The sequence below is a fragment of the Alosa alosa genome, chromosome 18 (genome assembly GCF_017589495.1).
Source record: "Alosa alosa isolate M-15738 ecotype Scorff River chromosome 18, AALO_Geno_1.1, whole genome shotgun sequence".
Classification (NCBI taxonomy): Eukaryota; Metazoa; Chordata; class Actinopteri; order Clupeiformes; family Clupeidae; genus Alosa; species Alosa alosa.
The window spans coordinates 15,386,727-15,411,890 of record NC_063206.1 but is presented as its reverse complement, the minus strand read 5'-3'; the positions used below and the strand labels follow the sequence as shown (position 1 = coordinate 15,411,890).

The 25,164-nt window shown below is 41.3% G+C and overlaps 2 protein-coding genes across 2 annotated transcripts in view; both read left to right on the top strand.

Annotated features, from left to right (window-relative positions):
* Positions 1–472: 472 nt before the first annotated feature.
* On the top strand, positions 473–4,741 carry tbxtb (T-box transcription factor Tb). The gene is made up of 8 exons (XM_048268972.1): positions 473–773; positions 1,130–1,394; positions 1,486–1,620; positions 1,923–1,984; positions 2,101–2,159; positions 2,466–2,642; positions 3,432–3,561; positions 4,274–4,741. The coding sequence occupies exons 1-8, from the start codon at positions 568–570 to the stop codon at positions 4,536–4,538; spliced, it is 1,299 nt and encodes a 432-aa protein (XP_048124929.1). The 5' UTR covers positions 473–567; the 3' UTR covers positions 4,539–4,741.
* A 5,443-nt stretch (positions 4,742–10,184) lies between these two features.
* Positions 10,185–25,164, top strand: part of pde10a (phosphodiesterase 10A) — a 102,663-nt gene continuing 87,683 nt past the window's right edge. Inside the window, exon 1 of the mRNA XM_048269572.1 lies at positions 10,185–11,373. Within this exon, the coding sequence (XP_048125529.1) occupies positions 11,289–11,373 (85 nt within the window). The 5' untranslated portion in view covers positions 10,185–11,288. The remainder of the gene's footprint in view (positions 11,374–25,164) is intronic.

Sequence of the window (25,164 nt, the reverse complement as noted above, 5' to 3'; positions counted from 1 at the left end):
CGTCTACATCACTTTCCATAGTTGTCCACTGGACTGACTGCTAATTACACAACAAATTGTTTATTCGCGATGTCACTAGGACTGGTTGACCAGCATGTACTGTAGGCCCAAGTTCCACCGGTGTTCAAAAGTGAAAGTGATTCAGTGTAGCTCAAGACAGCGATATCTGTGCTTATGCAAACGCACTCCTGCTCCTGCAGATGTTGCTTTAATACAAGTGTAAATATTTGCAGATGTGGCATGTCCATTCACAAATTCCAAGGACAGTAGACTTTTGATGTGGCCATTTCCACTGATATGGCCGCCGCTGGCCAATGACTTCCCAAGCGGCAAACATCAAAGTGGAGACAAGCCAATCAGTCTCACTCTTCCCACTCACTGATGGCCCGTCACTGTGGTCTATTTATTACAATCCAGAAGAAGTAACGGACCAGCTTCACCTGCCTTCCCAATTCATTTAGTGGCATTAGAGAAGAAGAGAAGGTAATTAGATAACGCCCAAACTTTGAAAGGCTTTTTTTGTCCTTTAGCTTTATCCTTACCGAAGCGCTGGAGCTCTTGGGTAGAATGGCCTCAAGTATTGGCGAGTGTCCGGGAAAGACGGCACAATATCGAGTGGACCACCTCTTGAGTGCGGTGGAAAATGAACTACAAGCTGGGAGTGAGAAAGGAGATCCAACGGAGAGGGATTTAAAAGTTCACCTCGACGACGCCGAGCTGTGGCTAAAATTTAAAGAGCTTACCAATGAAATGATAGTGACCAAAAATGGAAGGTACTTCTTATTTATCTAACGTTTAAACTTCGCCTCTTATCACTATATAACGTGAGGACATAATGCAACATATTAACTGCGAGTATTTTACTACTCACTCCTGCCCATGTGTATGAATCTGTGTAAACATAATTGTTATCTATGCACAGCAGTAGTTGCATTGCATGATAACATCTGACAATACGTTTTAATCCCTTAAATTCTTCAACAAAGACATAGAGAAACGTGTAAGGCCTGTGTCAGTCTATTCCCATATAGGCCTATTTTAGGCTATATTCTGGTTTGTTGATCCTTTAATAGAGATTATTTGAAATTCACTGCTGAAAATGCGGATGTTCTCTTTTCTTTTACATCAGACGTATGTTTCCTGTTCTGAAAGTAAACGTGTCTGGTTTGGATCCAAATGCTATGTATTCCTTCTTGCTGGATTTCGTGGCTGCGGACAATCACCGTTGGAAATACGTGAATGGGGAGTGGGTCCCCGGCGGTAAGCCAGAGCCTCAAGCACCCAGCTGCGTGTACATCCATCCAGACTCGCCAAATTTCGGTGCGCACTGGATGAAAGCTCCGGTTTCCTTCAGTAAAGTAAAGCTTACCAACAAGCTTAATGGTGGCGGCCAGGTTAGTTGAGGCGTCCTGATTAAATCGACATTTAGACAGAGCGTTAGGATTCATATGGTTTATCTGACACAACTTTTTTTTATTTCCTCAGATCATGCTGAACTCTTTACATAAATACGAGCCACGTATCCATATTGTGCGCGTTGGCGCACCACAGAGGATGATCATAAGTCACTCATTCCCTGAGACCCAGTTCATCGCAGTGACTGCATACCAGAACGAGGAGGTAGGCTGGTGTTTTTTAGTATTAGATACAAACTGTCAGTTCTGCAGTAAGTGTCCAGACTTTATTCGACAGTTTTACTCCCTTAGGGAGGGGTTAAGTATAAGTATACTTTTTTGATCCTGTGAGGGAATTTATCCCAATCCGTGAATTAGTGAAACACACACAGCACACAGTGAACACACAGTGAGATGAAGCACACACTAACCTGGAGCAGTGAGCTGCCTGCTACAACGGTGTTCAGGGAGCAGTGAGGGGTTAGGTGCCTGTGAGCTGTTCTCTAAATGCAGTCCTCTTCTTTTCAGATCACTGCTCTCAAAATCAAATATAATCCCTTTGCCAAGGCTTTTCTGGATTCCAAAGAAAGGTATTGTGATTATTCCTTAAAGACAAACTACCTGTTTGCGAATGTTCCTAAAAGACCAACCACTATTGTGTCTGTTTTTGAATGTGATATATATTCATATACATTTCACTTAACAGAAGTGACCCCAAAGATGTGACAGAGGAGGCTGGTGACCAACAATCTGGCTATTCTCAGTGTAAGTGGTTTTAAGAAATACTCTTTTCAAAGCAGCTAATGTCCATCAAGCATTTGGATACCTTTGGATACCTAATAGATAGCTTCGGAGTTGAGTTCAGTGATTCATTGACAGGGCTCATTAAATGATTTCAAATGAGCTTGAGTTCAACTTGAATCAGTTGCGTGAAAAAATTATATCATACCACACGAATGGAGCACAACTTCATATGTGTCACCATATAATGTTTTGTGTCAAGTCAATGTAATAAAAAGTGGTAATTGATTTTAAGGCACTCTCTGATGTTCGCTTGCTTCCTCTCTGTAGTGAGTGGCTGGTTCATCACTGGCTCTGGGTCCCTCTGTCCTCCGGCCAGTCCTCACCCCCAGTTTGGAGCCCCCCTGTCCTTGTCCTCCTCCCATGGCTGTGACCGCTATTCTTCTCTGAGGAACCATCGCTCTGCACCTTATGCCAGTCCCTACGCCCACCGCACAAACTCCCCAAGTAAGTAACACTCTCCAGTTCACAGCTCTTTGTAATTTGTCCATTTGTTAATTGGTTTTAAGGACCCAAATGTAGGCTAGCAGTTGCCCTGTCTTGCGTGGAACCATATAAAGATGATTGGCTTCTTCTCAGTGCAGTTTAAAAAGGCTGCTCAAATGAGCTGCCTCTGAAGAGTGTGTCCATAGAATGCACACATCATTCCACACCATTAACAAGAAACTCAAACAAGTGTCGCCTCCCAGGGAATGTCCAGCATTCCTGCTGACTTTGTGTAAGCTGATTCTCAGCATTGTAAACAGCTGGGTCTCTAGTGTGGAATGCTTAGGACACTGTTGCATTTTACTACTGCAGATATTACTCAGCACGGTTTTAAATATGTTTTATCAATACAAAAAAAGAAACTGTGTTTTGTTCAATACTTACTTATTACAATAGTCACAAACTAACAAATGACCATTATGGTTATGACTTACTAAAATATGTCATGACAAATAACATAGCATTGTGCAGTATTTCTGTGACAGTGAGGTTTTCAATTTGGTCATTTTATCCACCCTTTCTGATGAGTATGCATATGTTGTGAACACTGACAAAATTATTTAGTGAATATTTTGTGCCTTCCTGTATTTATTTATTGCACTTTACTGTGAAGTACTTTGGTGCGGCTAAGCCGTCTGTAAATGCGCTATATAAATAAAATTGACATTGACAATAATGAAAATAATGAATACATAGAGTTCTAAACACATTAAAGGTCTGTAAAACAATGACTGTGTTGTCTGTCTATAGCCAGTTACACAGAGAACTCCTCAGCGTGCCTGTCTGTGCTCCCGGCGGATAACTGGTCCAGCCTGCCCATGTCTCCCCACTCTGGCATGCTCCCAGTGAACCACACCTCCAGCCCCAACGCCAACTCCAGGTGAGGTTCCCTCTTCCCCATGGAGACCCATGTATGTAGCAAACTAAAGGCTGGAAACACCAAACACCCAGGTGCTGGAGTCAAAAGGAATAAAACTGATAGTGTACAAAGAAACCCCTCACTGTTGTGTGCTCTACAAACAATATGTACGCAATGTTTTGTGGCGTTTGTTTCAACCTGCAGAAGGCCGTTCGGCTGAATCTTCATCAATTACATTACTTCAACACCTGAAGAAAGCTTGTAGAGCACTCAACACCTGAAGAAAGCTTGTAGAGCACTCAACAGTTCTTTGTGCTCTTCCTAACTAGGAGCTGTCCAGTCTAACTGCCCTCTAGTGGACTCTGCTTCAAAGTGAAAAAAAGTGTGCAAAGTGTAGTGAATTAACTTACAGTAGCTTTACCTTACAGTCAATATTTAATGCATAGCTCTGACTAAAGGTTATAGGTATTTGAGATAATCAGCCACAGAAATCCCTCCCTTCCATGCTTCAGAAATAATGTGTTGATTGGCTGGATTTGTTTATGGCTTGGTCCAAGCTACAGGCGTAATACTGACAATAAAAGTTGGAGGTGGAGACTGAGTAGTGCTAGTACTCCTGTGCTAACACTCTTGGCTACTTTCCTCGATCACCATTACCCTGGTTGACACACGCACACACACACACACACACACACACACAAAGTCTCAGTCTTTGTACTCCTCCTCCTTGCAGCCAGTACCCCAGCCTGTGGTCAGGCTCCTCTCTGGCTCCGGTCTCTCAGTCTGGCGGCATGTCCAGCGGCCTTTGCTCTCAGTTCCTGCGTGGATCGTCAGGCCACTACGCTGCCCTCTCTCACCCCATGGCAGCGCCCTCTTCTGGCTCGCCCCTGTACGACAGCGCAGCCACAGAACTCCCTCACGACTCCTCGCAGTTCGACACGTCTCCCCACTTGCGGCTGTCCACCGCTTGGACACCCGTCACACCACCTTCTCTGTAAAGACTATTGCAGACATATGTGGACATTGTGTGCATCTGTGCAACAACGGAGGAAGATGCAGAGTTTTGTTTTATGGAGTTTAAAGGGACACCAGGCAACGTTTTCGTGTTAATTACACATCTTCGTAAGTCGGTATATGGTTAAATGACTCATTACAGGGCAAATGATGACTCTCTCGCCCGCCCCTACTGCCTGTAGGAAGAATATCCCACTTGCAAGTTCAGTGTATCATACCCGCCGACCGAAGCAGTTTCAGTTTACATCCTGCATCCACAGCACAGAAGCAGGCTAACGAAACTCTAGCGATTGTTGCAAATGTGTGTATAATGGCAGAGCCGGCGAAGAAGCAGCGAAAACTCTTGACGGAAGACGCAAAGAAAAGGAAAAGAGCTTCAGACCGAGTGAGGAGGAGTTTCGTAGAGAAAAAGCATCAGGCTTGCCTGGTGTCCCTTTAAAGTTTCAAGGAGGCATATTATGGGCTTGGACACATTCTAACTTCCAGTAACAGCAACAGACTGAATTGATCTTTTGTAGCATGGCACTTCTACCTTGTGCTAAATGTAAAGGAAATTGTACATGGTGTAAATATGAATGCTATTTTGTGATTTTTTTATTTCAATTTCAGATTTTTATTTCCAAGGTTTATTTCCAATAATGTATAGCTATTTTCTTTTGAATATACAATAAGCTGCCTTGACCATATGATGAATACCTATTTTAACAAAGTCAACATAAATTGTTTCTAAAAATTGTTTCATACTAATTAAAATTGTGGGTTGTATTGGTTGGTTGTGATTATTGGAGAGGGGGTGTTACAAGCTATGCCCCATTTTCCTGTATTGCTTGTATTTGCTTGATGGCCACATTTCTGTCCCTCTCGCACAAACAAAATTCTGCTGTCCCTACAAAGAGGTAACCTCCTGCCCAGCACCACACCTTTGGAATTGTTCTTTTCTTCCATACAATCAACAGGAGCTTCGGAGCTTCCATTGACATGTCACAACATCAGGTGCTTCTTGATAAACCTGATAATGTATGCCATTTGGACCAGGAGAAGCTTCAGCCTGTGAACGATGCACAACCTCATGCATCTCTTTCCACCTCGGCAGGGCCTTGTCCAATAGTGAGCCTATCTCTCCAACTGGAGGAATGTCTGCGGCAGGCACGGCATTATGGGTGGAACTAATGGGCCTGGACCCACCCACTCTTCCACCTTTTAGGCTCAGCCCTTCATTTTTGTTGCCCTTTTCCTCTGCCGAACTAATCTTCTTATTTCAACTTGACATCTTGACTTGGGTTGACTTTGCCTCTCCTTTCTAGCTCTCAGACAGGCTCCATATCTTTCCATGCCACAATTATTGAAATACCCATAGTCTGTCCCACCCACCAGCTGTCCCTTTCAATCCTTCCAAAAATCCTTTTAAATCAACATTTATGGAACTCCATTCCTCAACTTCAGAGGCCCTAGGCCATTTAACATTTGGCTTCTGCGCATCAGCAGTCTCTTTCTTGATTTGCCGCTGTATTTCAGCAGTTGCATGATCCCCATCATTCTGTGCAAGTATGCCAGGTCCTCCTTCAGGTGTAGCAGGGCTATCCTGCGGCCTTTGGTGCTCAACCTGCTGGTGGACTTCAAACGACTGACTTGAGCGACTTCGTAACAAGTAATTATCAGTGTAGGGACTTTGTACACGTTCATCCAGGTATTTTTCCCTTCCCCAGATGGAATCATCAAGCCTTTCAGTGAAGTTTCTTCCATCCACATACACAAACCTGCAAAGATTTCTCCTTGCCCCCAAATTTGGCTAGTCCAAGTAATCTACCTATGAGTCTTCTTTCGCCCCTGCTCTCACTGACTCTTAGGGTATTCGGTATATTTGTTGTTCTATAGCTTAGTTGGATGCATCTGCTTGTCTGTTTGCCAGGGATGCTGCTGCTAAGGATTGCTACCAATAGCAGCCCCATTGAGGTCTATTCCCTCCTGGTCTTTGCTTGGTTGCCAGCTGCCCAATTCACAGCAGTCACTAGATACTCTAGGGGGGTCATTTCAGATATACACAGGAGAGGTGTTGAATTTCAATGTGTTCTCCCACAGTGGGCAATCAACAAGCCTATTCAACAGTACACAACATGACGCAGGATACAGTGACAGAGCACATAAACAGTTCATAAACAGTCTTCTGGAAAACATAAAAAGTGAGTATGAGAAATATTGTCTTTAAATAGATTTCATCTCTAAGGTCTCAGCAGTTAGCTTCACATTATTTTCCCGTGCCATTGTCTTGTGTAACAGCATTCTTTTGACGGCTTTGATTCCACTGCCTCCATGCTGTGTGGTCTTGTGATGACTGGATTCCCCTCACTTATATTAGGTCAGGAATGGCATCCATCTCTGGTGGTTGAGGCATTAGTAGGGCCTGCTACAGGAGTTCTGGGGAATAGCAGATTCAGCCAGACCATCTGAAGACTCACCATGTCATAAAAAAAACACAATGTAGGAATTCCCCCTTTTGTCAATGTCCAACATACTGAGTAGCCATTTAAGCACTACCAAATTTGTCTCAAACTGACTGAAAGGACCCGTCCCTACCTGCGGCAACAATGTTACATGGTGCAATACCTGCTCCAGGTGCGCATCAGCAATCTCAGGGATTCCATTCTCCCTATTGTAAACCAGTCTGGCATGAAAATGAGTGAGAAGCCGCTATTTTAAAGTGTATGTTATGTTGCTTTAGAGATGTGACTATCTTTTAAACAGTTGGCATGTCAACCATCTTTTACTTCACAGATATTCTTCATTTGCTAGCATTTCTATCCAGCCACCTGTGTTGGGTTGAGTGTGCTTGCACTCGAATGGGTGTATTTATACTTGGTCTTAACTACAGTGTAAAGAATCATTCTGTGTAGGGAGAGGTCAGTCACCCCACAAGGCCTCAAACCTAGGTCCATGGGGTACTAAACCTACAGCTTGACTGCACTGCCAAAGAGCCAGACTTGTTGGTATGGCAGTCAAAGTGCATGCTCAACCCTAGTGACTGCAGTCAATCACACATGCCAATCTAACTGAATCATGGAGAACTCTGACAAAAGGAAAACATCAACTCAGGTATCACGCAGAAGGCATGTCAAATTTTCCAGCACTAATGCACAGAAAAGAATTGCATGACAGAAAATGTCAAAAAAGCCAAAACATTTCAGGATCGTGACCACTGATTTTACAAGTGTTTATATACTGAGGAATATCCACCTACATCTACCAAAAAAAGAAGCCGGTAGTGTAATATGTGCCTCAACATAACCCAAGAAAGGTCACAGTATTTTAGTGTAATTTTACCCTAAATGAAATGACAAAAACTATCTGACTTAAGATAAGATCATTTGAAGATGTGTCTAAATGTCCAGTAGGTGGCAGAATATCCCAAACTCTGCAGACACCAGAAACTCAATGCAAATGAGAAATATTACCCAAGTCTGTGATGGCCTATGCAAATAAGAACTTTTCAATTTGCATTCTTACTTACGTCATATAGAAACAACAGTAGTTACTGTTCTCGAGGCTGTACTCGAATTCTACTTTCTTTGGACTTTCATATGCAACATGAACACACATGTATGGCCTGCCAGTTCGTATGCAAAAGAAAATATATAGCCCATTTTGCTTGTAAAATAAGATGAGGTTCGGTATTTTGTATTGTCACCTTTCCAAGCTTTTGAAATATATCACTATGTAAACTTTTTCTCGTGTGATGTAAATAGGTTTTGACAAGTCCATCACATACACTGTTTCACCAAAGCCAATAAAAACATGTCCTGATGAAAAAGACGGCCGTGTCTGTATTCTGTCTGAACTGCAGTCAGAGAGAGTAACATCTTGTAGACATGAGCACATGGGACCAGTTGCTGGGGAACATTATGTCCCTTCCAGTTGGAACCTACCTTTGAATTCAAGGAGTCTGGCAAAGAAAAGAGTGAATTGTGAAGGACGAGTGAAGGACATCTCGTCATCCCTGTGAAGAGAGAAAGAGTGAGCGTTCAGGAAAGCCATTGTGAGAGCTGTCTCTCAGAGGATACAGAATACAGTGTAAGAGATCAAGGTCAAAGTAGGCTAAATGCCGGCTGCAGGGAAAACTGAAAATATCAGGGATGCCATCTTGCGCTTGATTATAGGGATTTGGAGACTCCATTCTAGTAGCAGATGTGCCTCGTTCGTGCAGGCATGTTTTGTATTTACACCATTGATGTACATCATTGCTGTTGTTTTATTAATACGGAAGTGTTATTAATTGTTAACACAATGAAAATGTGTGTGTCTCTCTCTCTCATTGTCAAACTAAGTCCTCACTTGCGCAGGTCATTTACGACCTACTGAGCGCGGAAATCGAGCGGCGAGACTACGCACGTCAGAGAGCCCCATTCTTTGGCAGCGGCGTTTGATTAATTTCCCTGACTTGAAGTCGGGTTCAGTTAAAGTCACGTCAATGCTAGACTGTAGTTTACTGCAGCTGCAATAATTCCTTGTTTTTGGTTATTATTTTGCCTACATGATGGGATTTTCAACACACACTGTGAGGTCATCCCCAGAGATAGTGAAATCTGCAATAGCCGGTTTGATTTGGCGTTTGCACTCAAATTCAGCCTTCTCTCCGAATACCCCATTATAGGCATTCTCTCTCTCTCTCTCTCTCTCTCTCTCTCTCTCTCTCTCTAATAATCCCATTAGGATCCTATTGAAAAAAGCTCCCTCTGTCAAAGCGCAAGCATTGACGCAAGCAGCTCTGACGTCAGTAGCTGCAGTGAAAGGAGGGAAAGTGAAGCGCGAGAAGCTTGTTTGCTTACAGAAAATAGTGAAGGCGGGCGTCATTGGGATTCATAGAATTGCCAGGGTGAGGGGTGCAGCTAGGCTACATAAGACCATATGGTTTTCATGGTTGAACTAAACCATTATTGACCGTAAATCACCAGTCACGTGTAGCCTAGATTTGCAAATGGTAAAATGAACAGCAGCTAATCCAGACATGAATAGAGCAGTGCATGAATAACAGCCTAGTCTACTAAATTAAAGGGTAGCCATATCAAGGGTAGCCTAAACGCGTTACCTGTGGTTTTTAAAGAGTCTAATGATAAGCATCGGTTAGCCACTAGGGGGTCAAAAGCACTTCCCTAAACAACAGGTGTGCATTTTTAAACAAGTCTGAATTAGGCTGTGACAACAGAATGACTTTTGAAAACTAATCCCCATACTAAGCTTTGTCTGCAAGTAACGGAAAATGTAGCGTAACAGTGTGAGTATTTGGGTTTTCCAGATATATTTTTCTTTATCCTACACCACATTTGGAGAAAGTCTTCAAAAGATTCTAATGCACGCAAAGTAATTTACTGTTTTCACTCCTTAGCCAAACATATGTCGAAAGAGTCTGTAATTCGAGAGAGTATGTAGTCTGTAAGTAGGCTACTGTGGAACCAGACGAATTTAAAACCTTCTGTTGCTTGCGTAAAACACACGACTGTTATCATTTAGTCAATCTGAGCTGAAGCCTTGGCATCATTTGCGAAGGGAGGTGCTGACGTCAGAGTCTGCTGAATGGAAAGAACATCTTATTTCTGCTGGACCCTTTATTTACGGCAAAACTCAAAGTTGCTGCATGTCGTTTTAGCAGCCTGACTGTCAGGGTTTGGGACTCTCACAACAGGTAGGAAAACCGATAGGCTACTGTGCGACTCAAGGATATCGAGAACAGGCGGTGAACGATGCCGGCTCGGTCGACTTATTTTTCCCTAGCAACTGGACTGGTAAGTTTTATGAAGAGCCCAATTAAGACGAAAGAAGAGTCTTCTTTAGTGCTCCGACAGAGTGGTGATAGTGTCTTAAAAGCCAAATTACAACCAGGCTTTCACATTATTATAAGGTTCGCGTTGTTTTGCTTGAGCAAGGCGAAACTTTGGGGAGGGATCTACATATTCTCCCTCATGGCACAGATGTTCACCGCATCTGCCTCCTACAGTCTACTGCGCGCGCGTGCGACGGCATTTCTATCGGTCTCTAGTGACGCTGTTAGATGTTGAGAGTGCCAGAGAAGGACTACCATAGGACCACGCACCGATCGCCGAGATCAGAGATTGGCTTACATCTTAGTTTCAGTGAAATGCTGGAAGTGGTGTTTTCCTATGCCAAGCTGTAGGCTGTTGAAGTGACAGAGTCATAAAAAGACAACAAAGCAACCAGTTTCAATTTGGGTAAACGCTGATCATGCAGATTAAGTTGATGAAAGAGCTACAGTGGAAGACCAACATTTATATGACTAATTGGGCGCATGTTGTAGGCCTACTACGAACAGGGACGATATGGCAGAGCAATGAATTGTCAACGCTGCTCACTCTCACGCTGATCACAGTGGAATATGATTTTGGACACACGTGATTTCCAGATAATTACTTCTACTGCAACACTTCTCATTGTTCAGAGAGGCACACACTTTTGAATTTTGCCAATTACATGGTGCAACTTATATCGTCTTCTGGTGCCGTGCATCCGCACTGCCAACTTTGGAAGTAGCCTAACAGACTGGCAGAGGAAACAGAAGAGGTCTGAATGAATGAGATTGTGGCTTGCTGGTATTTCTCCACACGCAATCCTGCCAGTTACATGTGCTTATCTAAACAAAGAGGGTCTCGATTTCAACCACCTTTCCGCAGCCGGCATAGAACAAATCTAAGGAGGAGGTATCATTTGAAAGCGAGCAAGAAAAACAAATGTCGAGGAAAAGAAAAACTCCTGACGACGGCGGCGACCTAAAGAAAGCAGGGGGCTCCATGCCTACGAGCGACAGTGATGAAGGTATGAACTCCTTCACTATTTACACTCCTCTCAGCTGGCGACTCTGCCCTGTTCATGCACGGGTCACAGGTGAATACGCGGTGAAGGGGTTGCATTGAAAGCTATGTATTTTGCCGTTTTGTAAACGATTTTTACATAGGCTTGTTTTTTGAAAATAAATAAGTAAACAATAATATTCAAAGAAAAACACTAAAATGCACGTTAAAATGCAAACATGCTATACAATTTCACAGTTTGAAACCGTGTTGTACTAGTTTGAATCAGGCCTTTCAGCCATAATTCCTGCACATACCATTACGTCACTGAAACTGGACTGCCACTTCACAATAAGTCAATTGTTCTCGTTATCATTCCCAAGTGACATATAGGAGTATATAGGATTATATATTCAAATGACTGTCCATTAGGCAAAATCCATCATGCAAACCTTTCAAACATTATATGGTTTGATATTTGCTGATCTGATTGGATACTTTGCTCAACGATTGAATCAAATTAAACCCTACAAAGAACAATTTTACTATGTCAAGGTCACCAGTCAGAAGGCTGACAGGTAACATGCATCACACTGGCAATGAGATCCCAGTTCTGCTGTTTACACCCATTGAGTGACCTGCCAGCATCATTGTTGGCCACATTGTCTGGGCTCAGGCCAAAGAGAGGAGTTTCCCTTGGCATGTGCTGAGGGAGAACCAGGCACTTCCTTAGCCTGTGGAGCCTGGCATCTGGGCCTGTTTGAAGTGCATACGTTGCACAAATTTCCACCTGCACTTTGTCAGGAACACATGCAGCAACACACACATAGATACACACACACATGCAAAAACACAAATCTAAACACTAATGTATCAGGCATATTATCTTATATTATATTTTTCCATTTCTTTTTTCTTCATTTGTAAGACCAAATGTCCACAGCGACATCACCCATATCACAATTGACAGACATTTTCCCCAGTTTCCCATGTGAAAGCAATGATGCAGGTAGCCACAGAAGGGAATATTTTCTATTCCTCAGACATAACATGGAATGAATCCACCATTCTTGGCGGCCAACAGGCTTACAGTAGCCTAGCTACTGTCATCCGCCAGGGTCTGGCCTGCATTCTCATCCCATACCCTGTTTTGTTTTCTCTGATTTCCATGGCTGGAGTAAGTAGAGGAAGCATTGAAATGGGGGGTATTGAGATTCATATCAGGGCCACAAAGGTCTTTTTGTCTGCCCTACTGGACTGAAGACTGGACCTGTCAAAGCGGGGTGTTGTTCTCCGAGTTTTGCCATATCTGTCTAGTGTTGTGTTTGTTTTTCGTGGAAACAGAGTAGGAACTAAAAATGTATGAATTGTTTTAATACATAGTTTGTAGCCATCACTATTAGAGGCATTACAGGATGCTAACCACACAGAGTAGAGTCAGACTCTAGTTGTGGTGACAGACACTCTGAGCTTAGCTGTCCATTGACATTTTAGACCAATCTATTAATTTATTATATTTTTATCATAACACCACTACTAGTACATCTATTTAGTTTTAAGTATTGATAATAATGTAATGGAAAATAACTGAATATAGTTTGAGAAAAAGAAAGAGGAAAGCTTCCCTATTATATTAAGAGTATTAAGATTAATTAGTATTAAGACACTCCAAAGCCATTATTAACGTAGTTGTACGTTGACATAGCCAGTGTTAAATAAAGGCTTTTTAACCTAATGTTTTTTCATTGACTATAGTTTAAGACTTATCATGTGTCAAAACTGTCACAATGTACAATAGAATGCATTTCTTTAAGCCATAAACTATTTTAGCTCATTGTGAATTATGATATTTAGTCATCAACAGTGAGTGAGTAAACAATGGGCGACATCCTTAACTGAAGTCTGTTTCAGTAACGACGCTAAAGAAATGGCAAATGTCAGAGATGACAGACTTGGAGCACTATGCTGTTTTAGCCTGAAGTGATCTAGTTTAGGGTGGGGCAGTCTGCTGGGGAGGTGACATAATCCAAGCAAACATTTCCCACAGGCCATAAAGCAATCACTTCTGAAATGCAGTCATCTTTTTATAGGGGCATTTTATGAACAATATGGCTGATTTAGTAAGGGCAGGGAAACCAAGTGCACAATTAGGAAAATATAGGGATACTAGTTCAGATTCCATCGGAGTTGGCCTTTTCTTTGGGATACTAGCTATATGAAAATTTTCATTTAAAGTTTTGAGGATTCAATGTGAAATTCTGAAGGGCTCTTACAGCATATGGGGAACATGTTGAGGATAAAGGTAATCTAAGCAATATTATGAACCATAACATTTAACATCAATTCCAGTATTACGGGTGAATAGAAGACTGGGATCAAACTTATCATGAGACTTGGTCAAATGGAACGGTGGAACCACTGACAGATGTGATTAAGAGAACACAGGATTTTCCCTTATTCACCTGAATATTTTTAAACTGAGCATTTTTAAACTCGCATAAAGACAATTATTGTCTAAAGCTAATGGCTAACTAGCTAACAGTAACAGTTAACGCTTCCAGGTTGGTATGTCCCCGGAAGTACCCGCTGCTACACTGGTTCGAAGGTATTGGTGGATAAGCCATGAAGGAATATTTAAGCAATATGGGTCTATCCCTTACCAACGCCACAATCACAGTTCCACTTCAGATTCTGTTTTCTGACATAGACATAGACATAAACATAATCATCCTCCACCCCCCAAAATAGTTCCAATCAATGGACTTGGTGTCTACTGTTGCCAAGCAATGGAAAATGTCACTCTGTAGCCAAGTTGGGTGAGAAAGGCTGTATGTGCACAGCAATTTGTATACTTGCTTGCCCTACCATTACCTGATAATCTGAACTCTACTTCATTTACTCCATTTTCTCACTCAGTTACTGTTAGGGATGTAATGGTGCACCGTGAGCCGGCGATAAAACGATACAAATGTGTAAAGATGACAACTGGTTGATATTAAAAAAAAAATCGGAATCTGCTTTTGATTTCACTTGTTTGACGTCAGTGCATTTAGTTGTTCAGAGTGATAAAACGCAGACATCCCAAATAGTAAAATTGTGAGTCAGATTATTCAAATTAAAAACAACATCATCAGAGCACTAGATAATACAGATGGGACTGGGACACTTAGCTGACAATGATGTCAGAACTTGTGTTCCTCTCAGTTTATATAACTAAAGGAATATTTTTCAGTCATAATTTGTCTGCAGATTATTCTCTTAAATAAATCATGAGAAAAATTTTGTATCGTGAATCGTACTGAATCGTGAGTTGAGCGTATCATTACATCTCTAGTAACTGTCAAATGCGATGTTATGAATGGAAATCATTGCCCTCTTGCTTTGAATGAATGGAGTGTTTTTGTCGGACAATTCAATGCAAAATGTGGAGTGATTGCTAGCAGTAATGTATCTGAGTGGGGATCATTCTAGAATCATTGGTGGGGATGTCCTGAGACATTGCCACTCATCCTGACCCACGGAATGCCCTGTCCAATCAGAAATTAAAGAAGGACTCCAGTAGTCTGTATGGGGCAGCCATGGCCTACTGGTTAGCGCTTCGGACTTGTGACCGGAGGGTTGCCAGTTTGAACCCCGACCAGTAGAAAGCGGCTGAAGTGCCCTTGAGCAAGGCACCTAACCCCTCACTGCTCCCCGAGCGCCGCTGTTGTTGCAGGCAGCTCACTGCGCCGGGATTAGTGTGTGCTTCACCTCACTGTGTGTTTACTGTGTGCTGAGTGTGTTTCACTAATTCACAGATTGGGATAAATGCAGAGACCAAATTTCCCTCAAGGGATCAAAAGAGTATATATACTTATTTGGGGTGTGAATCTCTCATGTAAAAGACGATACGATTCGCATTTAGATACATGGGCATGATTCGATACAAGAAAAGATACATGTTTATAAAAAACGATTCAGTACGATTCGATGCGATACGATTCGATGCAATTCGATGCAGTTCAAGAATGGAAAGCATTCTGAAAGATTTTTTATAATTTGCTCAAGGTGCACATTCATTTTATATTATCAATTATCATGGTCATGGTTGTCAATTAGGCAACAAAATGTGTGAATATGATTATCTAAACTGAGGTTTGTTTCATATACTGTATTGAAATGAAAAAACATACATTTCTACAAACTACATTTCAGTCAAGCACAGCAGCCAAATACAACATAAAAAATACATTTTATAGACTTTACAGATTTTATAGAGTTATATCTGATTGTTTTCATGGAGCTGTAGCCTTGTTGAGGTAAGACAATACCGAAATAAAATAAAACAGTGCTTAAGACACTCTTGGCCTTTTCTCATATAGGCCTAGCCTACCCTACAAGAATAAAATAGGCCTACAAATCAATGAACTCTCTGGGCTTATTTTGTTCCAACACTAGACCTAATGCAGAAACCTAAAATGCCACAAGTGTGAGTGAATATGAACAAAATCATTGGCTAATAATTTATGCATCATTTTAGCAGCAAGGGCCAAATTATTATTTAACATTAAGGTAATCCCTTCATCAAAGGTAAGGCTACTCTACAGACTATCGTTGCTGTTTAGGAATGCTATAAGTGCTTAATTTCGCGCTGGATTTCGAAACAAAGGCCAACCGAGTGCAAGTTGTCACATGGTTAAGTTGCAATAGATGTATGGGTAATGAGGTCATTTGACAACTTTGGGCAATGAATGTAACCAAAAACGAACTGCATTACCCACAATTCCGTGCCACGTATAGTTTCAAAACCGAAGTGGGATGAACGCTGCTTTGATTGTAAAATGAGTCTGAGCGAGCAGAAAAGGTTGTGCACCGATTCATAACAAGTAAATCGATATAACGACCGGTTCATTTCAGTTTTTTTCCGATACGGGGCTTCACGTATCGATGTAGCCGTATCTTACACGTTAAAAACGGATACCGATACGTATCGGTTAATCTTTACACCCCTAATACTTATACTTTTACTTATACTTATAAACTCATTACAGTTTATTACACCCTTATATCTCTTCTCTGTTCCTCTAAGACAGTGTCTCCCAAACGTTGTGCTACGTTCGCCTGGCAACGCCCACACTAGATCTCCTTTCAGGGAGATACTAGTCTGAAACACCATAGTTCACTATCGTTTCCCCAGGTCGGCACACTACCTCCCCAATCAGCAACGAGAGGGGATGACCCTATAGATTCAAAAAACGCAAGAGACTGGTAAACGGTAGGAGCAATGCCTGCAACATCAAAAATGGCAGTCGCAAGAATGTGTACATTTATTTACAGAAAAGGTAGGCTCACATAGATTGTTTCCTGGCTACCAATGCTGTTTTTTGTCAGTTTGTGAAGTTTAGGCGAAGTAGGAAGTAATGTCAGGAATCTGATCAATGTTGGAATTGGTTAGGTTGGACCAATAGAACTCTGAAGGTCGCCTACAAAAAAGCTACCATCTTTGCCCATATAAGGAGATCCGGTATCTTGAGATTTTTCCTGTGGGACAATAACATGGGGATTTGGAATTATCACACCTGTTAAACTCTCGTGGGCAGTCCGGGGACGAAGAAATCGGAAATGCAAACATTTTGCTCTACACACTTTTGTCCTCTGCCTTCGATTGGATACTGTGATCTCCGGTACGTGAATGCGGCACCCTTTGATTTTTGCTACCCCAGAGCTAACGTGCGATGCAACTTGCCATTAAGTTAGTTAGCAAGTTAGCTCTGGGATAGCAAAAATCTAAGTGCCCCCATGTTATTTTCCCATAGCAAAAATCACCATACTGGATCTCAAAGATGGCACCTTTTTTGTAGGCGAACTTCAGAGGTCTATGATTTCAAAGTTAACGATATGTTCATGCACGTCATCATGCTAGCATTGTAAATGAATTCCAATCATGAGTGACCAGACTCTGATCATTTTGTTGTCATTAATAATTGACTAAACACTTTACTTGACAGTATTGAAGAATGCTATTAAAATTGTCTCCTTAATTCCAAATGGAGACACAGTTGACCGAGTAGATTCCAGTGTAGTTAAGAGCAGGTAAAAACTTGAGGCTGGCTTGCGAAAGAATAGTTCTTTATTCTGGATGTAACAACAGAGTTCTGGTAACCCTGTTGTACGCACAGCACAGCACAGCACAGTGTTGCAAGGTGAAGCCAAGGTAATGAACTGAAGCAAAGATCTGGGAAACTTCTGGCTAATTATAATACCAGAATATACATTTACGTCTGGGGTCAAATTGGGGGGGGGAAACAGGCAGTGATATAGCCTTATTCAATTAAGACGTCTCTTGTGGGGGAACAATTAGTTAGGTACACCATTTGCTATTGTAAGGTGACAACATTCTGTCTGCTTACAATAAATGTCCTGTCCCTGCCGTTTCTGCAGTATTTTAAACAAAGAACCAAAAGAATGACATACAGAAAACCACTAAAATCTAACAGTATCGACATAAGAGTGAAATGACACTGTCATGAACACATGACACTGTCATGACACATAAACCCTAATCCTAACCTTTTACCCTAATCCTAATCCCAACCCTAACCCTAACTCAAACCCTAATCCTAACCCTAATTTGTTATGACAAAAACAAATGACACTTAATGACAGAAGCGTTATGTCATAAATGTTTATGACTTGTTTATGACACGTTCATGACAGTGTCATGCCACTCTTATGTCGATACTGTCAAGTAAAGTGTAACCAAAAATTGAAGGCTATTGAAATGTCATATCATGAAATTGTTTGTAAATCTGACTATTTAATCTGCATACCGTTTGGCACTTTTGTCCATCTTTCTTGATAATGTTGTTATTAGTCAGGAAAGTGGCCCATCACAGCTCAAACATAACACAACACGTTAGCTGCATTCAAAAGTAGCAAAAAATGCTGCTGACATGATAGCTAGCTCGTTTGCGTCTTTATAAAAAATTGTCTCATCCCCAGGGACTCAGGATTGGTTCTGCACCCTTATGATGTACTAATGGACTCATGCCTGCATTGGTCCACCTGGGATGTGAATGTGATTGGTCAAAATGTAGATTCAGAGCAAAAATCATGAGGCATGTTTGCATTGTGCAAAAGTCCAGCATGCATCACCTTCAGCCAGATCTGTGCTGCGTTGCTTGCAATCACATGAGCTTATTGGCTGCTTAGTTCACCCATGATATTTCTTGTAAAACGTAGTAGACATACAAACAAGGTTAACATGTTTACAAGGTTAAAAACTTGATTTTCACCAGAGGTGGTCTTTAGCAAATAGTTTGATCCACTGTTATAATACTATAATATGGCCAAAGTAGATTATTGTATTATTTTCAGAGGAGGCGAGTCGGAAGGCTGTTCTGGAAAATGGCTTGCACGTTTCCCAAATGGTCTCATTCTCCCTTATCTAAGGGTTTGGGATTGAATCCAGAGCTGGTCTGTGCTTCTCATGACGCAATTGCACTTGGCTGTGGATGAGTGTAGGCAAGGTCATATTACAGAGATGTGAATGACGTAGTAGATCCACCCACTACAGCTCGTATGTGCATGACCAATTTAATTATTAATCTGATAGCATCATGAATCTACATGGTAGACAAGCATCTGCTGAAAAATGCATAACCTTCTCAAACTGCAATCACAAACACAATGTAGAACATAACACATGACATTACTGTGAGGAACTGTGATGCAGTGTTATTTTCAGCATTTATTCTGGACCAATACAGAAAAAGGCATGTAAAAAAAAATATCTTCTTCAAAGGTTCAATCAGCCTTTAATCTATTATTCTAATAATGGCATTTGCAGCACTTGAGATGCCTATGTATTGCCACTGTCCAGTGCAACTCTCCACTGCACACAGATGCAAACTGTGGGGGGTTTGGTGTGAGTCACTGAGCTATTCAGTAATGATGGCAAAGTGATATTTTCACCTCTAACCTACTGGGCTCTCCTGGGGGGGGACTCTAATTAAATGCCTAGGAATCATTTCCCTCTCTTGGGCAAAGTGATGCCTACACACTTATATCTAGCAGGATCAGAGCAGTGTCCAGGAATCTCTTAAAAGTGAGTACATTTAGAAAATAAAGATTCTTGCTGGATTCCATGTTGCTAGTTAGAACATTTTTCTAGGTTGGGCACAGTATGTTTTAACTTACATATACTCTATATCATATACACATTATCTGGGACTGGTGAATTGCTCAATTACTTGTTCATTAATATTAAAACATTAACAAATTTTGTTTGTCTGTGAATGGGCAAGGATGTAGCCCATTCTCACAAAACACTAGTAGGCTCAGGTACAATGTAAGAAGAAGCCAATCATCAAAAGGCCTATAAGGTCATAAGACAATACGGTAGGTGGCTTTGTGTGAATGATTGCAGAAATAGAAAAAGCACTACAGACAAAAAAGATGTGATTATCTCAGTTATTTTGATTCATACCAGGGCTCCTTTCTTTTTTCTATTGTTTAAATTTGAAGCTATTTTTTTATCTACATGCTATCCGTCATAGACCCCCCTCCAAAGAGTTTGGTGAATGTCTTAGTTTTGATGTCAGGTGCATTTCACATAAGAATTGGTTTGTAGGTGTGGTCAGGTGGCCACCTGACAATCAGATTGGTCGGACCGGGTTTGATTCCTAAAGCCATCATGCGAGTCAATTACCGGTTTGGATGAAACTCCCATAAACTGAGCTGACACCAACAGATTCTCAAATCTCAACTGAAATTGAGAATGGGTCTGGATGCATCATTCACTTCTGATTTCCAACAGGTGTTACCAGCAGTGAAATGAAACTTAAATTGGTACATTAAATTGGTAGACTTACCAAGTCTTTTCTGAAGTACAGCAAACACATTTCAAAATGCCGTTATTTACTCACTTTCAAAGAAGATAATTACTCAATTCCAAAGAAATGTAATTTCATACTGACACCATCAGCAGAGGCCTTGGTTGTGTTCAACAGTGTTCCTAACTGTATTCCCCTGTCTGTCATTGTGTAAAGTCTGCCCCATGCCAGATAAGCATTTTGTGGAGCAAAATCAGTACCCACCCAAGACATTGCATAACTCCCATGTTAATGTTAATTCTACTTCTAGCTTGCATTATTCCACAATGTAGAGTCCTGCAGGGCTGCCCCATTTTTCAGTGCTGTTCATGCTCAGGATTATGGCAGTGTTCAGTAGAGGAGCTTATGCACCAGGAGGAGTAGGTCTAGGCTACGGTCACAAATATGTGATTAGAATGTTTTGAACCGAGAGTTCCTCACTATGATGCGACAATTGCCCTCAGATTTTCCCCATAGATTGCAATAGAGCTATTATATACTCTGGCTAGACTGACTGATCGTTTGTGTAGAATTCTAGAAGGAACCAGGAAAATAATTCATCCCTCAACAGGTTAAGCATGCACTAATGCAGCTGCTGGTTGTTTCTCCAGGCTGAATCGTACTCACTCCTAACGTTGTTAGGATGCTGAACACCAGGAGAACAGGAGTATAAAAGACATCAGAGCACCTGATGGATTCCTTCCCTGACATCATGCAGAACCAAGTGGATGTGCTGGTCTGAAAATGGGGGGTATTATTGGTCATCCTGAAGAATGCTTGACAGATATAGTTGGATTGCTCCAACAGCATATCATTCACCTGGTGGAGGGAAGTGGTGTGGTGCCTTACAGCAAGCCACTGATACACTTTTTGGTTCTCAAAACATAAACGGTACTATAGCATTCCAAACAAGAATCGTATCTTTCTGATTCATTTATTTTTTGTTGTCTAACTGCTCTGGTCTAGCATCATGTACACAATGGGCAGTGTGTTGAGTCATTGGCCAAAAATGTTGTTTGCCTTATCAAAGGGCACAGGACATCTACCTGTATTTGGATCTGGGTTGCTGGATAGACCTGTTAATTCGGTCATTCATTCACCACAAGGTCCATCACTGGTCATGTGGAACATACCATCCAGTTATCAGGCACTGGAGGAGGTGGGAAAAATCATTTGCCGTCCAAGCTGTGGCTTTCTGTGTAACATCTGGAAACTGAGGGCTCACAGATGGCCACAGAGTGCAGATGCTATGCCTCTCTTGCAGCGCTGCTGAAAAAGCTGTTTTTGGTGGCAAGTTTTACCATGTATATTCAGACCCAGTAAACAGTGGTCTTTATGTCAGCCACCTATAAGGGTTACCTCCTCACCTACTGAGGGTTTGTGCAATACCATCTGGCCTCTTTTTTTGCCTGCTCTCCAACTACTGATGTTAAAGTAGGGTGCATAAGATAAGGTAGGGAAATACTCTAATTTCCTGCTATGGTACTGGTCTTGGGCTCCAGGTGTAACTAATTGGAATACATTCACTGTTTGTCCAATTACATATCTGAGTTTAAAAATCATATTTAGTACAACCTGGAAAAAATCATTGGTGGTCAATGCTGATACAGTGTTGTGGTGGGCCGCCACAAATAAGTCAATGTATGGGAAGCACCGGTCATTGAAAAGAACAGAAACATGTTTTGGCATCTCACACCCACTATCTCCCTGTCCATGTTAAGATGCATAGGCCAGCACTAACAGCAGAAGTCAAACATTAAGGTTGTAAGACTCTAGTACCCAGTTCTGACTGTTAGGTCTGAAGTGGTTCCTCTCAGCATTGACATCAAACATAAGTAAGTATAAGTATATATACTGTTTTGATCCCGTGAGGGAAATGTGGTCTCTTCATATCCCAATCCGTGAATTAGTCAAACACACAGTGAGGTGAAGCACACATTAATCCCAGCGCAGTGAGCTGCCTGTAACAACAGCGGCGCTCGGGGGTTAGGTGCCTTGCTCAAGGACACTTCAGCCGTGCTTACTGGTCGGGGTTCAAACCGGCAACTCTCTGGCAACAAGTCCGAAGCGCTAACCAGTAGGCCACAGCATGTGCTGTAGGTCCCAAATATGTACTGTGGTTGATTTGAGTTTGCTCTTCATGCTTCATTGTGATGTGTGTCATTGTGATGCGTGATCTGTGGTTACAGTGGGTCACGGACTGGATTTTGCCCAAAGAGGCTTATATTCTTAAAAAGAAGAGATTCACCAGATGATACATAGGCTACTGCACATCTGCATTAATAATGCAGAAGGAAAGATTTGATATTGGGTTTAAATATTTAAATATTAAATTGTCTCACAGCATTGGGTGGTCCTCGTGATGTTTATAAAACGTAGGACAGTGAAATTATGTGTAAAAAGAAAGGCTAAGTGCTTAAACCCGAGCTAATCTGCTGTCTGTTTCTGTGAGTGGGTGCGCGAGGCGCCTTTGTGTTTGCGTGTTTGAAAGAGAGGGAGAGCTTGAAAATGTGATATTGTATGTCGTGTTTCTGTAATGCCTTCTCATTTATTATTAAAAAGTCAGATGTTTAAGAGCTTAGATTATTGCATTGTAGTCGCATGTTGTTGGACGCGTGCCCGGCAAGGTTGGCAGATCGCAAGTTCAGTTGCCACATTCTTGACGTCAGTGTGCTGGCCTGTGGTTTGTCGCTAGCGAGCTTTATCCGAACAAGCTGTGCTCACCACATAGGCTCCTATATTTGGTCAACAATCTTAAAGGAAAGGCGTAGGCTAGATAAAAGCATATAAAATCATCTTGTAATAAATAATACCTATTGTAACCGAACATCTCTTAATTAAACAAGCAAACGTATTTCTAGGTCTAGATGTTGCACACGTTTCGTCACGATTATGTAAGTCCCATTACAACGTATTTTGTGGTTCGAATTTGCAGACTATTAAATATATTTTTGCAAGCTTGATTTTAGGCTGCTCTTTTCTTTATGGGGATGACGCTCATAACCTATGGAACAACGTTGCCGCCCAGCGGCATTATGTGGGAATGTATTGCATTTACAGGACTTCATATAGGCTAGGCTATGTCATTTTATGAAATACGAAAATATTATTGGCAATTTTTATTACCCAACAATGTTTTAGGCGTTACAATCAGTCGGCTAGCCTACCCTAGAAAAATGAAAGCTGCATGAGCAACGTTCTCTGGAACTGTTCAGTGAAAATCAGCATGCATTTCCTACTTAATCTTAGAAGGGCAATCCCCTTCCTTACATTACACACAACTAACGATTTTCTTGTGGGAAAGATTGTTTCAATGTGGCGAGACCCTCAATGAGGTTATTTTTGTATTATTTGAACAGTAGATGGCGTGAAAGCGTTAGTAAGAATGACCTGTTTGAAGGTCATAATGAGCATTTTGTCATTCACTAACGTTTATTAATTTCGCGCAACAATGGTATCTTTTTAATAATAAAAAGTTGTTACAGTGTTTAGCCTATAGACTTGTTCAGAATTTGAATTTGTTTTTAATAATATGGAAATATAGTAGGCTATTCTAAAAATAAAAGGGAACATTACTGTCCTGAATTTTCATGTAGGCTACTGAGGCCCAAACCTTTGTTGAGGAAATGAATTAATTCAGAATGAATAGGGGATAATTATTAAAAATGAATCCACATTCTGAAGAAAGGGCAAGATGATTCTGTTAGTTTGAGGTTAATTTAATTGGTTTATGCAAAGAAATGGCATATTTAGCTAAGTTAAGAAAACAACAATAGTCTAATATTTTTTGTAAGATAGATCATAGCAGGTTTAATTAAACATGTCACAATGCTGAAACAATATGAATCAAAGCCACTGACTGATGCAAAGGAGCGGTTACCATATAATGTGACAGGTTCAGGCCTGCCTGTCTGTATGATGTCATGAGCATGTCCCACAGGGCTCCCGCTCTCCGCTATGTGGTGGACTTAATGAGTGTGTTCTTACAGTGTTCTTCTGTGTGTTCCTCTGATACACTGAGCCAGTAAGTAGGCTACAAGTGGCACTCAGGAAGAGCCGCTATTATGTGTGTGTCTGGGCCTGTTACGGTGGCTACCACACCACCAAAAGACTGACAGGCACAGACGTCATCGCTCACATTTCTCACCTATGATTCAGCCTCTTTGTGTTTGGCAGCTCCATTCTGGCAACTTTCATGTGAAGACTGGAGAGCCTAGCTTCAGCTTGGAAAATCAGATAGCACGTCTCTCTTGTCCTTGTCTATCTCAGCAGATTTTTTTTTTTAGTTTTTGCATATTCTTCATTCTTTCATACTGGGTGTAAGTCTTTTTTTATATTTTAGCTAAATAATTACATTTTCACCACACTGAATATGTATTTAAAACATTATTTGTGTGATTACTTCCTATTTTTTACATATTTCAGCATTAGTATTTTTTTTGAGGATTCTGGGTGAATTTGTTGATTGAAGTAATTCAACCTACATTTGTGTAGATTTAATGTCTCCAGCCATGCATGCATTTTATCAACAGAAATGAGGGCAAATATGTGATAGAAACCTGATATAAACCTTGATTTATTTCTAGACCTATCCATTTAAAGGTGCCTTAAGAGGGAAAGAAACTAGAATATTGCTAGAATATTGTTTAAGGATCACCTTAGAATGGTATGCACTTTCCAGAGAACCAGGCCTGGTCAGGATCTCCTTGCCGTACCTTGTACACAAAGTGTCTTCATGCACTCAGGAAGTCCTATAACAAGGATACGTGACATCGCTCATCTGTCAGCCAGTTAAAGCCTGTACTTAAACGATGCAGACTGCACCTCCATTACGTAAGATGTATGTACATCCAGGAAGTGACCTCACACTTTATTCACATGCATGGATGTGTGGCAGTGCCAAAAGGAAAGCGGGAGTGAGATTGTGTGCGTGTGTTATTTTTTTAGATGTGTGTGAATGTGTG